The sequence below is a fragment of the Puntigrus tetrazona genome, chromosome 24, assembly GCF_018831695.1.
Source record: "Puntigrus tetrazona isolate hp1 chromosome 24, ASM1883169v1, whole genome shotgun sequence".
Classification (NCBI taxonomy): Eukaryota; Metazoa; Chordata; class Actinopteri; order Cypriniformes; family Cyprinidae; genus Puntigrus; species Puntigrus tetrazona.
The window spans coordinates 13,574,186-13,591,348 of NC_056722.1; the positions used below are offsets into that span (position 1 = coordinate 13,574,186).

The 17,163-nt window shown below is 34.9% G+C and overlaps 2 protein-coding genes across 2 annotated transcripts in view; one reads left to right on the top strand and one right to left on the bottom strand.

Annotated features, from left to right (window-relative positions):
* The window catches only part of jph1a (junctophilin 1a), a 30,165-nt gene extending 22,411 nt beyond the window's left edge, over nt 1-7,754 (top strand). The window contains exons 4-6 of the mRNA XM_043226409.1: nt 2,868-3,556; nt 3,638-3,734; nt 5,412-7,754. Coding sequence (XP_043082344.1) covers nt 2,868-3,556; nt 3,638-3,718 — 770 coding nt within the window. The 3' untranslated portion in view covers nt 3,719-3,734; nt 5,412-7,754. The remainder of the gene's footprint in view (nt 1-2,867; nt 3,557-3,637; nt 3,735-5,411) is intronic.
* A 6,535-nt stretch (nt 7,755-14,289) lies between these two features.
* On the bottom strand, nt 14,290-16,651 carry thtpa (thiamine triphosphatase). Its single transcript, XM_043225810.1, has 4 exons — nt 16,532-16,651; nt 16,082-16,157; nt 15,150-15,689; nt 14,290-14,525 (listed from the first exon to the last, which is right to left on the bottom strand). The coding sequence occupies exons 2-4, from the start codon at nt 16,149-16,151 to the stop codon at nt 14,425-14,427; spliced, it is 711 nt and encodes a 236-aa protein (XP_043081745.1). The 5' UTR covers nt 16,152-16,157; nt 16,532-16,651; the 3' UTR covers nt 14,290-14,424.
* Nucleotides 16,652-17,163: the final 512 nt, after the last annotated feature.

Sequence of the window (17,163 nt, forward strand, 5' to 3'; positions counted from 1 at the left end):
CAGTCATATAGGAAGTAAAGTGGTGGAGGGGATGGGGGGGCCTGAGGGGGGATGATCACAAATGTACACAAATTCCAGTCATCCGAGACACAACCAATTCATTATTAGTTTTAATTTAGTTTTAAAGTCCAGGAACTTGTATTGCAAAAGTACACAGAGAGTCAGATATGCTGTTTAAAGAAGGTTGCTACAGTAAAAGATAAATATACGTAGATCAACTATAAATCAGTCATTATTATTCCATCAAATGTCTGTCAGCATGTAATACATTATGGCATGTTTCATAAATACACACAAGGCTCCACCGCCCCCCCCCATATCACATGCTCCTTTTATTAGGTTAGGGGGCCTATTAATAATATTCTTCACAATGTAGATAATAAACAAAAGGTTAAGGTTGATCGCACAGACTGGATCTGTATGTTAGGTTTGTTTGTGTTATAGCGTCTCTGAATTGGATCTAATGCATGTTTGAGACAATGGTACCGCTTCAGTGCCATCCTCCCTCGTGTCAGGGGTAATTGAGTTGTGTCTCTTAACCGTGGGTGAAAAGATTTCATAATCCTTCTCGTGTCATAAGAGAGGCCTTTGGATCTTTGTCAAATACCTTATGCTGATTTTGAGCCCGCGAGGTTCTATTGCCACCGCTTATTTTTGGAGTTGAATTTCACATGACAACATGACAGTTCTCATTATACATCTTGATGCTTCATCATATCGCATGATCTTCTTTTAAGATAACAAGGACTTTCCAGAATCTGTTGTTTAATTAGTAAGTTGCTTTTTGTGTTGTCTTTCTTGTCTTTGTCTTTAGATACAAATAGTTAACTTAAGATATTTTTTCGCCTATTAATAATTAATGCTAGTGAAACTAATTTAAGATGGCTTCTCTGAAGGCAATTCTTGTTTAATGGTGTTTGTGTGTTTTCTTCTTATCATTATTGAAAACCAAGGCAAGGTTAGCGGTTAGGAAAATAATTGTTTAGAACTACACCGCACAGGTGCCATAATCTAATCCACAAAGGCAGCGGATGTGATTGCGTAACTCCGGCACAACCTTAGAAGATGAGGCCTTTCCGTCCTGTCGACTGTTAAATGAATACCTCTCGTTATTGACGTTCAGTCTAATTTAAGGATCGTGCAATGCTTCAGAGGATTTAAACAGACTGTTCCCCCACATAGCACTGTCTAATGGTGCTGGAATACGGCCAGGATTATCCATTATAGCCGTCATCTGTGGATAATACAAAGGAACAGATTATTCTTATAAACCTATGGGGTTGTTTTTATTTGACACTTTATTGCAGTAGGTTTACCAACATTTTTCTGCTTGTAATCTATTTGTAGGGATTCGGTGTATGTATTAACATTAAGCATTTGTAGTTCTACAGTGTAAAAATGATTTATAGTTATGAATAGATTATTGGTGTAAGTTTCTCAAAAAAACTAAAATACCTTTTTTCTTTTTTGCTTTAAAATCTCTTGTTTAATTTAGTGTTACTTGCAGTTGTTTGTAATTGTTTGCTAATTTAACTGCATTTTCTGAGGGTTTTTTTTATTTACGTGTGTTTGTTGAACGTTTGTTCATTTTATATTAATGATAAAATAAAATGATTCTGAATAAAATTGCTTAAAGAAATTTTGGTTTATCAAATACAGTATTTATATGTGCCATCCCAGGGTAGCAGACTTCCACTTTCAGAGTCTTGCTTGAGGATTAAAGAGAGATCAAAGCAATCTTAGAGCATTATGTGGACTTTATTTTTAAGTTGCTTCGCAACTACAAGATTAACAGTTCTTGGCGTTGGTTAGAGAACAACACTGTACACAATGGATTGTAACATGAGACATCAGATGATCAAAATCAATCTGAATGTTGACACATGCATATTTTCTTTTATGCTTAATGATTTTTAAGAACAATCGAGTTAGTTAATAGCTGGTCGTATAAGTTTGCAAGTGCCTTCTGTAAATGAGAGAAGAACAGGCTTGTGTGTTTGGCAGTGAGCTAACATGGTCCCGTTAGACCACGCAAACAATGCCAGGAACTTGTGACAGGAGTTCAGATCAGACAGAAAAAAAAACAGAATGGACCGTCCATAAAGCATGAGCTCTTATCAAGTTATTGTGAGAAATTATCTTCAGAGGACGCTTTAAGCCTTTGAAACATTAAGAATGCCCTCGCACTCTTTGAAGCCGGTCATCATGGATGCCAGAGATGTCAAGTGAATTAAAATGCAGTTAAATAGTTTGGGCTTAAGCTAGCTGGAGCCGTATGATTTTCCCGGAAAGCTCTATTATGCCGCTGTCCTCGAAGCAGTTTCACCAGTAAAAGGCAGGGTAAGCGATTTCTGGAAGTTATTATTGATATTTGAAATCACCAAAGCAAACACGCCCCTAGCCCAAAAAGGTCTCGCCCCTCTTTTGCTAGCTCCACCCCACACACACACGTAGCCTTCGCAACCCAGTGAAACAATAGCAGAACCAATTTTATATTGTGTCTACACAAAATACCACAGAAGTCATTATAATCAGTAGTGCTGTCTACACCGGACGCAAGCAGCTCGACAAATCTCCAACAGAAAACTGCTGCCCCATTCTAATTATGACGTGCTGACACAAATTTCAAATGATTTTCAGCGGTCGCTTTAGCACATCCAAAGTAGGCACACTTTAGCCGTCGAGGCACGGCGTCTGGTGTAGACCTGATGTAGAACTCTGCAAATGTGCGTGAAGTTTGGCAACCAGTCCAAATTTGTTTTGTGTGATAATTATGCCATAAATGATGTCAAATCGCTGGTTAACTTGCATTGACCTGTATTGCAAGTTCCCTGACTTTGTCCCACATTTTTATACCTCCCTTTCAGGACTTGACTACATCAAACAAAAGTTCAGCGAGCCAGTGGAGGAGATCAAGGAGGAAGCACCTAAAGAAGAGAAGGAGAAGGAGAAGTCTTCTGGCAGCCCTTTCTATCGGCGCGGCACGACTCCAAGCCACTCTCCTGCCCAGAGCCCAACCCCGTCGCCTCCCCAGTCCCCTCAAAAGAGCCAAGCGCCCAACCCAAGCGCTAGCCGCAAGATAAGCAAGGACAACAGCAGCGTAGCCCGAAAGATAAGCAAGGACAGTAGTAGTGTAGCTCGCAAGATAAGCAAAGAAGAGAGAGCCTCTATTGTGGCAGAGATCACCAAAGTATCCGCCCCTCCTCCTGTACCGGCCATCAAGCTACAGGACGCCCCCCCACCAAAGCCCCCCAAGGCCCCTGAGCCCCTGCCCAAACCTGCCAGCACAGGTAACGGGCAGCTACATGCTGCTTATCACAGTTACTACGTGAAGCCGGTGGTGCAGTTGCCTCCACCAGAGGAACCAGAAGATGAAGAACCTGAGATGACGCAATCTAGCCTGGCCAGGATGCCTCCACCACCCAAAATGGTGAGGACGCCCACTCCCAAACCAGAGCCCAAGATCAGGAAACAAGAGTCTATCAAACCAAAGAGCTTAGCTGAAACCAAGAAAGCCAGCATAGATATGGCAGATGAAACAGTAGCGGAGGAATCTGTAAGTGTCTACTTTATACTTCCAGATGTGTGTTTTATGGATTTTTGCTGGAATTGTTACATTATGTGTCTTTTTACGCAGGGTCCTAACTCAATTTTGGTTGCCATGGTGATGCTTTTGAATATTGGATTGGCAATTATTTTTGTCCATTTCCTTACATGAAACACGACCATCTCAGGTAAACTTTTATACATTCAAAAACTGTAAATAGTAGATTTTATAAGAAAATACTGTTTCAGTTTTTCTACTTCAAAATGTCAAATTTAGTTCAATCTGTTACTTTCTGTTTCTTGGTCATTGTTTTAAATTTACAAGCATATTCTGCATGAAAACCTTTTTTAACATACCATTTGAGGTTTGAGGTCCATTTTTTATAATGTTAATGTTAGTTTATTCATTTTAAATGTTACAGTGAATTTTCTATTTATCAAAGAGTCCTGAAAAAATGTATTGTAGTACACTTCAGTGGCTGTATAGTTAAAATATGTACAAATCATAATTGAATTGCAACAAATTTCAGCTCCATTTGACATCTTTTTGAGTGAAACAGGATTTTCAACAACAAAAAAATTAAGACAGGACTTGAGTCTGATATTATCATGTTGCTAAATGACTAGTATTCACACAAAACATATAAATATTGGATGGAATAATGTCTTTAGGCACAATTGTTTTAGTATTGACTTCAAAATACTCAACTCCCTTAATAATATGTGTGGATTTTCAATGACATTTACACACAATGCATTCTGCCATTGCGTTATCATTGCATGCAATATTGCCTTTGGTCAAAATGTATTCTTCCTCATTTTAAAACATTGACATCCCATATAATAGAGAGGCATGTCATCACATTGTATGGGGTGAGCTGTCAGAGCCTGCTGTCAAACAGCATATCATACACTATTGAGCAAAATGATAATATTAAAAAATAGTGCTCTCAAACGATAAATCTCGATTAAAGTTTTTTTCATGTAATATATGTGTTTATACTGTATATATATTTTTATGTATATATAAATACAAACACATGCATGTATATATTTAGGAAAAAAAATAATAAAATATATTAATATAAATATATACATGTAAACATTTTCAAAATATATGCTGTGTTTACTTTTATATACATATTAAATATACATGGTACACTTACATATATTATGTATTAAAAACCTTTATTTTTGATCATGATTAATCAATTTTACAGCACTAGGTAAAAAAAATCTAATTAAAAATGAGCAGATTAGAGTTGATTTTACCTACAGAAATTAAATAAAATATATAAATATAAAATAAAACTTTGTACCAAAAAAGCTAAGTTCTATGTTCTACCTTAATAATATATAGTTCTTTTTTTCACTTTTTAACCAACAATTATTACCAATATATGGGGATTGGTGAATATATTTCACAAAAATTAGATGTATCAACTTAACATCATAAGTTCTAGACACTGAAAGGTTTACATATAAGATAACTTTTACAACAAAATATAATCACGTTTGTGAAGTAATTATATTTTGATCGAAAATTTATCTCATATATAAAGTGTTATTACTTCTGAAAATGACTCTTTAAAAACTTGCAACAATAGTGATCAAACCGACCAAGCTCAAGAACCCCGAAGCATAACTTTGCTCCAAATAAATCATTTACTAGTTGACCGTAATTGTTTCTGTCTCGTTTCTACATTCCATAAATCGTTCAACCTTTAAAATAGAGTTTTTACAGTTTTGCTTCAAGCTAACTTCCAAAACACCTGCTATCTACCGCCTCTGAGACAACTATCCCCATCTGCACTTTTTATGGATGTACAATGACTTTTAACCCCGTATTCAATTTTTTCCCTCAGTGTTGGATGGCGACCCACACAGTGTCAATGACCTTTCTGAAATCCAAATGGCACCAGGCAGTCTCCAGAGGGCAGAGGGAGCTGAAGAACCAACATATGGGGGTTTGAAACCCAGAGCATCATCCCTGAGAATGACGTGGTCTAATATCATGTGGCTCTGGCAAAAGAGATGAAAATATTTTTGGGGGCAAAAAAATTACCATTAAAATGGAAACCCAAGAAGAGAATGCAGTGCAACGTGACTCTTATCTGCTGACGGAAAGCCTTAATATCAGCCACTCCATAGGTCTCTGGCAGAGACTTAACTGGAAATGTTTGATGATGCACTTTTTGCGTGATGGGCAAGAGCAGCTGCCTTACTCATTTACCATCTGACGTGTAACTGGGAGATGCGCTCGCAGTGCCAGAGGAATGCGTTCGGGGGGCTTTGCTGCAGCGGGCGTGCGTTCCAGCCAGCCTGGCCAGAGGAAACCGAACGCGCACACCAGCGTCACTCATCCGTCTTACACCCTTTACCGACCCACTGCAGTTTCTTCTAGCATCTCCTACGGTCTTCTCGGAAGCTTTTAAATCGATGCTCCCTACTGTACTCTTCGCGTTTTTCGTTTTCGTGTAACTTTATGTTCGTCAACCGTGTTTTGAATTTAATGCGAAGCAAAATCACTCCCACTTTTTTGTGAGTACTTCTAAACCAGACAAGGGAAAATATTATATTATTTATTAAAACGTGCAATATGATTTATTTTTACACTTTGTTCACCAAATAGGGGCACTGTAATACTGTCCCAGTATTTAAGAGATGGCAAAATAAGAAGAGTTTAGAGGAAAGGTCCTTGCACGCTGAGTCTAAAATTTTTATATGCATTTGTACTTTTACTAAAATTCTTGCAACGGATGTGGAAACGAAAAATCGAACCGAAACCATTTTTTTTTTAATGCCGGACGAAGATTTCGTAGGTAAAAGTGATTGACGTATTTATATTTCAACAGGCGAAAATTTCAGACAAATGAAAGCGTGCGATGGCCTTTACAGGTACGATTGAAGATCTGCGGTTTCCCACTCTTTGTTGAACACGTTCACTCGGATCACGGCAAAACCAATTTAAAAAGTCTTATGAAGTGTGTTATTTATTGAATTCTGGGAATTGACTGTTTGTCGTGTTATGTAAATTAAGCCTATGCCATTGTGCATGCCATGTTGTGCAAGAGTTATTGTGTTTCAGGTGTCGGGTTTGACATGTGACGGCAGGTGAGATGTTTTGAGAAAAAAAGGAAAAAGACGATGTTGAGGGCTTGCTTGCATGTTTGTGACCTTGGATGCTTTGGATATCAAAGTCAGGTAGTGCCACAGTCGGGTGGCGCTAGAAGAAGTAGGACATTGCCTTTAAGAGTCTTTAACAGTACTTCAGTTTACCTCAAACAACATAGAAAAGGAAATAAACGCCTCGTATGAGATGAAGTCTTTGTCTTAAATCTGTAGTATGCAAATTCTGACTGACAGAGTCATTGGGAATTCATTTTAAACGTGCCACTATATTGTAAAATTAGTTTTTTGGTACATCCTGAAATTTCACTTTTATTTGTTATTCTTCTATTTATGTGCAGTTTCCCTCTTCGGAAGGTTTATTTATTATATATATAGCATTCTAGATATCGTTTCTAGTGTTTGGTGAGTGTACAAGGGCTTGGAAAACTCGGTTTCTCTTCTTTAAAACCCTCATTTGCTTTTAGTTTTCTTTTGCATGGGGTCTTTAAACGCATTAACACCTGTATATTTGATTCAAAAACACTATGTTTAAGGCATAAAACTTTACTCTTGAAGGATGCGTTTCAGTTTGGTTGCAATTTCAGTTCTGTGCAACAATGCAGTGCAATGTGTACGGGCTCTTTTTATATGTTTTCTGAAGGAGTTGTGAGCTCTTATGATAACAGGGCAGGGCATGGAGTTATTTTTCTAAAAACAAATGTTGCACAAACAAAAAAACATTTATATACTATATAAGGTTTATTCTATTTATAAGCATTTTTACAGAGCACAGCCATTACAATATGAATTCTAAGATATTTTTCTATAGAAATGCACAATTGTATTTTGTCAAAAGCAGTATAGCTCCTTTATATCAAGCATTGCATCTCACACGTCTTTAGAGGCAAGACTTATACATGATCCAATGTGATTTGAAATGCTGAAGATGCAGGAATTCTTTTTGAACCCTTGAATGCAAAAAAAAAAAAAAAAAATCATCTCTGTTTCATTTCAAGCCCATGGGTTAGCCCCACGTATTTCTGTAATTTGAAAAGTTATGGTATTTATCTGTATAATAAAATGTTATGCCTTGTAAATCTGATTTCTCCATGAATTTTGTTTCTTTGTGCTAAATTTAACACATCTACTGGTTCTAGTACAGCGTTAAAAGAGTGGCTAATTCTGAATCAAAATTCGTCGACTCTTCTGGGCGATACGTTACGTACAAAAAACTGATTAGATTGAATAAGATAAACTTCTAACACTCAAATTCTAACGTACAAAACTACAATCAGTTGTCTTAAATGCTAAAAGTGTATTTAGGTATCACAATACAGTACATTTATTTTGACAGATTTCTTTAACTATTATTTTTATGGTTTGTTTCAAACATTAGCACACTAAATGTAAAACAAGAGTGCTCTCAAATGACTATTCGCATTGAATTGCATCCAAAATTAAGTTTTCATTCACTATAATGTACGCATGCGTAATGTGCACAAGCGCAAAGGTGCGCTCGGCGAAAATTAAGTCATTGTGGCGTGTACGGCATTTATATGAAACCGAAGCAGGGCTCATCTATAGTTTAAACTCCATCAGTCCCTGAATAATACAATTGTTAATGAAATGAAAATGATTAATGAAATTAATCATATTTAATTGTCATTTTTGAGGAGTCGGGCAAAACAGCGCAAAATCAAAAAAATAACACCTTGTGCTCAGACAAATTAAATTGCATCTATGAATCTTAAGTCTTAAGTCTATGTACTTAGCTATCGAGCTATGCGTTGGTGCAACCTCCCAACTTTTCTCTTTTTTAACAAAACGTGCTTTTTACCTTGGGCTGTGTATATATAATTTCAACTTTAACTTTAAAAGCAGCCAAGATGTGTTTAACGTTTCAAAACACATTCCGCACTTTCACATGTGACCAACATTTCCACAACAAATATAAAATATAATTTCATGTCAAAATGTTTAACTGACGGAGATGACAGATGACAGAACCTGGATTTATAGCCATTTTAAATATCAAATACATTGGATCAATTAATTACTGTATTAAAACAAACAATATGTTACTGTATATAAAGCTCTTATTCGTGAGTCACATTTAAGCAATTTTTTTGAAGCACAAAATCTGATAATGTTGACAAATTTGATTCAAATTTGAGATCATGTAGTAGCCATTTTGTTTTCCGTTGATGCTAGATGCTAATGAAACCTGCTTCAGGAGAATAAAATTATCTAAATATTTTTAATAATTTCCTCAGAAATTCTAAGATGGTGTTGGCATATCATGGTTGTGACACAGAAATGTTAACATTTGGGATTTAAAATATTCTAAAACTATAAAACAGAGTCTGTCTAACAGTGACACTCTGAAGAGGTGAACTGTAGCAAGGGGGTCCTTTAGAGTAACAGCTGCCCCTGATATTACCTGATTTTATTTCAAGGAAAGTCTGATGGTGTTGACACAAGTTTTAGTCCTTATGAAACATGCATGCGTCACTGAAAAACAACCTTGCTTTGATGAGATATTATTAAGTGTTGCATTTCATAAAAGATAAAAAATAAATAAATATATATATATATATATATATATATATATATATATATATATATATATATATATATATATATATATATATATATATATATATATATATATATATATATATATATATATATATATATATATTTTTTTTTTTTTTTTTTTTTTTTTTTTTTTTTTGAAAGCATATGAATGATTAAACCCTTCTCTGTGGACACACTGTACAGACACACTTCAATAGACAATAAGTGTCAGATCTGGTATGATAATCAGAAAAATAATAAAGATAATTGTGTTAAATACATTATATTATTATTCCCTCATGACTTTTAAAATGTAAAATATTTTACATACATAAGCTGCTTCTTCTCACTGCCGTTTTCTGCTCATTTACGAGGGCACGTTACTCCGAGTCGCCCCTATCGTTTCAAACAATAGAACAACGGCGAGCGCGACAAGTCCTCGTCCTTTTGCGGAGGTCATAAATCATAAATACTATATATTATGTAGTTGTGTATTATAAAATATATTATTTTATGTATGAAATATATTTATATATTATTTACATTTCAAAAATATGCATGCAAATAGTGCTGCCAAACGATTAATCGCATCCAAAATAAACGTTTTGTTTACGTAATATATGTGAGTGTACATTTATTACAAAAACTTGTACAACACAAACATGTATTTTTTTATATATATATATATATATATATATATATATATATATATATATATATATATATATATATATATATATATATACACACACACACACACACACACACACAGTACACGCACATAGGCTATAGTCAAAAACCTTTATTTTGAATATATTTAAATATTTGACAGCGCTCGTAAAAACAGAAAATGGCCACGAACAATAAAATATCCAATATTAACTGGTAACAGTTAAATTTAAAATCCCCCAAAATAAACCGATAACCAGCGTGTTCGCGCATAGCGCGATTTTAATAAGCGTTTATTTCCCTTTGTTGGCTAGTACGGGTAGTTATAACACAGAACACGTTGCTCTGTACCCTCTGACATTTTAAAATACTTTCAGCGTTTCACTTTTGCATGACTAAATGTAGACATGCATAGCGTGAGCACACTAAAGAATCAGTTTCACATATGTAATCTTAAACGTCTTCAGAGGCCAAAGCTCTACCAGCTTCCAAAAAGTGAACGTAAAGTGTTGCTGAAATTGGATTAAGACTAGTAAGCAGTGAAGGGTTATTGCTGGTTGTGTGTTTTCTTAAAACGGAGTCGCTAAGACATTAGCATAAGCAAAATGATATTTCTGTGTTTAGCTTAGCGCCATCAGAATAACTGGTTTAGCAGACATTATCATGGATTATATGTAGTGTACAAAACCGACGTCTGAGTGTAGCGTACTTGGAAAATGACTCGCATACTAGCAGTCTAAACAAACCAGGGCTCTGCTTTCCTGACGTAAACAGCTGTCAGAATGTAAAATATGTATATCTAGATACTTTCGCGCAATAAACAGCGTTCCACATTCAGCTTAGTTGACAAATTCTAATGTTTCATTTTAATGTAGGGATCCCAGACCCTTGGATGTGATTAGTTTTAGGAATTAATTAAAACACAGGTGTTTTATATTGTGTCGCCAGTGTTTTGGGCCCTTGCCTTTCAAACTTTGAATAAAATGGTTACATATGACAATACAGTTAAAGTATACACCGTGAATCTTGGGTTTATGGCGAATGAATTATGGCTTAACCTTTGGTTTGCTGTTGATACGTGAGGATAAGAGACGTGAGAGCTCAAGTCCCTGGGTCGCTGGTTCCTTTAGATATGCACACATGTGAAATGAGAAGTGACAGAACTGTTACAGGAGCTCGGATGTGGCTTTATAGCCTCAGAGGAGTGTGATGATAAATCAGATATGACATGCTGCTTTTCTTTTTAGAGAGAAAACCCACAATTATCTTTTACACTGTATCTGAAACCTACTGACCTTCATTTATTGAAGTCCTAACTAAACACACACACATATATATATATATATATATATATATATATATATATATATATATATGTGTGTGTGTGTGTGTGTGTGTGTGTGTATATATATATATATATATATATATATATATATATATATATAATTGCTTCCGTATTTCCATCTATTTATTTATTTTTCACGAGTGAGCCACAACAGCTGCATGTAAACATTTACTCATATGATTTATTGACCTTGTATCACATTATCAAACTATAAACTATTTCTGTCACACTAACAAAACATGTCATGCACACTTATAACTCCTAATAACCCTTAATAGTTCAAAGGTTATTCTACAATGCAATATCAGTTTCAACATACTGACTTCTGAAGGGTTAATGGCTTTTTGTTTCTTTCCCACACCGTTACAGCAGATCGTTGCCTTGTCCAAATACCCACACCTGCAGTCTTTGACACTTGACCACTTATATGACATATTTCCTGCATTTGATGTTCAAGCGAGACGAAGACCTGTGTGCAGTTTTATAAAAATGTGAGCATTTACATAGCTGTATTTTAAATGTTGTACATGCTGTTAATTAATATTAGTTAGTAACTAAATGTTAAAGGGCAGTAAAATACTGTTTAACCATATGTTTGAATGAAAATGGAAATTCATTCTTAGCCACTAGTGGTAAAAGTTCACAAACACTGCTTTAAAGAAAATCACAGGAGGGGTTTGGAAAAAATTAATAGTTGAACAAATCGTTTCGGAGTCATTGAACAAATAGGGTAAAAATAAATGCATATTACAAGAAAATAAAATAGTTTTTTGACCTTGTGTGCACGTCAACCTGGTGTTTGGGACTCTCAAAACCAACATACGAACCTTTCATAACCCATAATAAAAAAAAATACAGTTAATTATTAATTATATAAAACACGTCGTTTGGTATAGAAATACAAAAAAACACATTTTTGGAATTTAAGATTATTTTACAAATGCTTAGATAACAAGTCTTATTCTTACACACTAATAAAACAAAAAAATTTAATCCATAACAAACATGCCTTTTATTGTGTATGCCTAACTCTGGCATTATATCATCCTTGATTCAGAGGACTTCATTACACTGTTTTATACTTTAAACTCTGTCTTTTCCAGCTACATAGTGCAGATGTGTTTTAGATGAATTTATTAGTCATTAGACATGATTTAAAGCACATCTGTGTGTGTAAAGGAACTGTGGTCAACAGGCTCTGCCAAAGCCAAACCAAAATAGTGTAACGCAGCTGCCGTGAGAGGAGTCAAATGTGAGAACTTTCAAAGCAACAGCGCCATGTGGCTTCATCTGATCACCTGGGTAAGTGTAATAGATGACAGGAAGGTCGCTGATTGTTTGGAGAGAGAGAGAGAGAGAGAGAGAGAGAGAAAGGGAGGGGTTTGGTGAGACTGCCAGAACTTGAATGTGAATGGATTCATGCGGGATCGCAAGTAGACAAACTAAAGCTTTTATTAGCAAAAAATTACAAGGCCTCCAATGGTTTTGATGCGAAAAATACACCTCTGTCACCCGGCTCCCTTCTGAAGGTTCCTCTGAAATAACGCCACTTTAATTGTATCCTGTCAAACCTTGAACAATAGCTTCCTTTCATTACTGTAAAAATACAAAAACAAAGAAGAGAGTCGGTCTGTCTAAAGAGTCATTTTCTCAGGGATATCAATATAAAATCATGGAAATCTGAAAGGCCTTGTTTAGGAGAAGAAAGTTGGAGATACTTGCGCTCTAAAGTGAGTCCACAGCGTCATATTTCACCTCTCCTAATATTTCCTCATAAAAGCCTTCTCTCTTCACTCAAGCTGAAATAAATAGCTTGTGCATCCCTCTACCAGCAGCTCTCTTTTATTTCAGCCATGCACGTGAGCTTGTAACCCTCCTGACCTTCTCTGTCATGTTTTACTTTGACTGCGTGCTATTTTCTTTTCATGTCATTTATTCCTGGTCAAAGCTGAATTTTCTTCAGCGTCACATTATCGTTCAGAAATCGATCTAATGTTCTGTTTAAGAAACATTTATTATTATTATTATTATTGTTATTATTAGCAATATTTAATTCATTTGAGCAGACTTCTTTTTTTTAAAATAAAATATCTGAATTTATCTGAAATGAAAAGCTTTTCTAACATTATACACTATACCATTCGAAAGCATTTTTTTTAATTCACAGCCATAAATTACATTTTCAAATATAGAATTTCATAATAAAGAAAACGGTTATTTGTTGCAAAGTTTTACTGTTTGTGCTGAACTTTCAAACAAATAGATGCAGGCTTGGTGAGTGAGGTAAAAACATAAAAAGCTAATGCAAAAAAATAAATAAATAATAAAAAAAATAAATAAATATATATATATATATATATATATATATATATATATATATATATATATATATATATAGTCCTTGAACATTAAATATTTTTTTAAAAAGAAAGATTATATATGTATATATCTGAACAAATTATGTAATAACAATTGCTTGCTTATAAAAACATATATGCATAACACATAGAAATGCCTGAAAAAATTATATATATATATATATATATATATATATATATATATATATATATATATATATATAAACATGTATTTTGCAAATAGTGTACACACTCACAATGCCAATGATTTGACACCAAATGTATTGAGGTTACAGAATTAAATATTTATGAATCATAAAAAAAATATAATAGCATGATGTCCATACGAGAAAAGCACTGAAAATAGCATAGCGTATTTACAGTTAACATCAATTTATGAATCAGTGTAATATATATAGATAGATAACTGGTGTGTCATAAATCATTAGGATCATTTTAATAATTTCTAATTCTGTTCAGTATAGATTACCCAACCACCTGGTGTGAGAACAGATTATAATGAACTTGTCAGTGGTTTTCCAGGAACATTGCGCCGCCTGCTGGCGATCTGAGCGAACAGCTCAAAACAAGGAGAACAGCGCCCTCTGCCGAGCGAACGTCGACTTCTACAATGACACGTTCATATATATGTTTGTGTGTGTGTGTAAAAATTCAGATACTCAGTGAGGTATTCATATGTTTAATTAGATGTCTTTTTAACTGATATTTAACTTCCTATAATCACATTGAGCATTAAGGACAGATCATACTTTAAATAGAATTTAAAAACTACAAATGATATGTTACACTAGTGATTCCTCATAAAATATGAGCAATAAGAAGCTTTTCATAGTGTTCAGGTCGATATCGTTGAAGGTAAATATCCATTTTCCCTTTTACTTTCGTCTCACTGCTTAAACCTGTGGAAACAGACCAGAAAAATACAGTATATATTACAAGTATTAAGTGAAAACTGGTTATTATTTTTTTGTAATTCTAAAGGGTCAATGAACAATAGATGCCAAAGTGTTTTAGACATTTGTGACACTTGAACACAAAACCACTCACAAGGGTCAAAATATGAATGCTGATTTATACTGAATAAATAATCTTTATATTGCTGTATAGTTTCTTAGGATAGGACAATATTTGGAGTATCTTGATTCTAAAAGTGCAAAAAAGCTAATACTAAGAAAATCGCCTTTAAAACTGTCTGAATGAAGTTATTAGCAATGCATATTAATAATCCAAAATTAGGTTTTGATATATTTATGGTAGGAAATTGACCAAATATATAAATGGAACATGACCTTCATTTAATATCCTAATGATTTTTGGCATCATTAACTAAGAAGAAAACGTAATAATTTTGACCCTGCAAGCAGACCTGTGCTCTCGCTACTGAAACAAAAAAAAGTTACAAATTGTTGGTGTTCATTAACATATTATTAACTAATTATTCATCAAAATTGTTATCGAATCTCAATCACACTAAAGTAACCGTGGTCTAGATATGATATGCGTGTCAACAAACACAACCTCACCCAGTTCTACAGCAACGCCTGTAATCCTCTGCAGAGCTGCATTCATGTCACCTCCTTCAGGCACGAGAACCTCAATCTCTCCCACACAATATCCGAAATCAGCCTGGTCCAGATCCACCCGCACTGCGCCGGCCTCCCTCTCTATCGTGCAAGAGCGGCGCTCGGTCTTGAACTCGGCGAAACACGCCAGATTGAGGTTATTCAGCCACTTTGTGTCATTTGCCGAGCAGATCTCCGTGTCCTCATTTTCTGAGACTTTGTCAATTTGTTCCCTTTGTGAGGAATTTGATTCACTCCCCTCAGCGGTGCGTTCCCTGATTATCCTGCTGACTTCTGATTGAATCAGAGGAAGACTGGTTATCTCTCTGTATCGTGTGCAAAGGGTCTCGGTGTCTTTGTCGGGTGCAGTTCCTGAAACTGTAGGGCATTTCAACTCCCACGATCCCTCTCGGCGTCGCAGCCAGAAATCCTGTAGCGTGAGGATGAAATCTGGGGAGTCGAAGTACTGGTCTCGGAACCGCCGCTCGCCAATGCATTCAGCTGTACAGAGATATACATAAAAAAGAAAGAAAAATAAAATGGATCAAATTAAAAGGTACTTAATACTGTTGCTTGTTATTTAGGATTCTGTACAATAATGAATATAAGTATAAAAGGTGTGTGTGTGTGTACATACATGAACAAATTTGTACCCAGTAGTGAGCTAAAATCTCCAAAAACCACCCTTATTTGTAAAACTAGTATAAAAATACATTTTTAAATTGTAAAAATGCAGAAGCTTTACATGGTTGATGCAGGGTGATAGAAAATAGTTTATACAGTATAGAAAACATTAGGCCTATTGAATGTCCCCATTTAGATAGCCAAGTTAAACCGTGTGTATGTGCGTGGTATAAATGATTCATTTGGATAATGAGAAGATTTGAACACACCTCCGATATCTTGCAGTTTCCCCATAATTTTTGCATCACAGACGAATTTTCTCTCGACCTCCACAGTCATTTTGTTCTATGAGACATGAAAATCAAAACGGGAAAGACTGTTGAATATTGGCATATTCGTTATATTAAAGGCTGCAGTAATGGACAATCTGTTGTGTTGAAGTGCCAATTCAAATCACATCAGTTGTGTTTCAAAACTGAGGGAGCTCTCTAAAAAGACAGTAGTTTTATTCTTTCGGGACTGACTAAAAATGCTGCCTAGGTAGGCAGCTCGCTGTGTTTCGAAACACGGGCAACAGCAAATATTGCCCGGAACCTGGTAACAGGTTAATTAATCGTTAGCTCAGATAGTGGTAATTATACTATAATTACGACTGAGATAAAAATCTGATTGAAATCTGAATGAAAACAAACTATCAAACAAAAAACACGTAAACTTACTGATCAATCAGTGGTGTAAATAAGGACAGACGCGGAATCGGGGTCCTGTGCAGCTTTTCCGTTCAGGCATATTTACGGACAGCCTAATATCCGCGCGTCATTAAGCGCGGTGAATAACCTACGCAACAGAATGATTATAAGTATTACTTACTGACAAATACTATATTTCCATAAGGATAACACATATTTCACTTTATCTAGTTTGGTTATGTAGTAAATATAAACAGCAAAACGGAATAAAAACTAATTAACACGTTCAACAGCATTAAAAATATATGCATGTAAGTGTAAATATATGACATCCATAATATATTATGATAAAATATAAACTATATTCAAGTTAGGACCACGAGACTGATCCAATATCCAGTCGCTATAAATAAAAACAAGCTGAAAAAGAAAGGCAACGTCACCAAAAATCGATTTTATTTATTTTTCTTCTTTTATCAGACAAAAACCTATTTAGGCCTAATTTTAATTAATCTTTAAGTTGCTTTGGATAAACGCGTTTTCTAAACGAATGCATGTAAACACAGGCCTAAAAAAATACAAATGTATTCATTAATTATAGGTTATGTACATATTTTAAATACTTCATATAGAACATTTTAAATACAGTACGAATAACTGTA

Excerpts from the sequence above, each read along its gene's own strand:
- thtpa (XM_043225810.1), bottom strand. The coding sequence starts at position 16,151 with ATGACTGTGGAGGTCGAGAGAAAATTCGTCTGTGATGCAAAAATTATG. Across the intron at positions 15,690-16,081 it reads GAAACTGCAAGATATCGGAG|CTGAATGCATTGGCGAGCGG; the intron begins GTGTGTTCAAAT and ends ATCTCTGTACAG. Across the intron at positions 14,526-15,149 it reads AGGCGTTGCTGTAGAACTGG|GTTTAAGCAGTGAGACGAAA; the intron begins GTGAGGTTGTGT and ends CTGTTTCCACAG.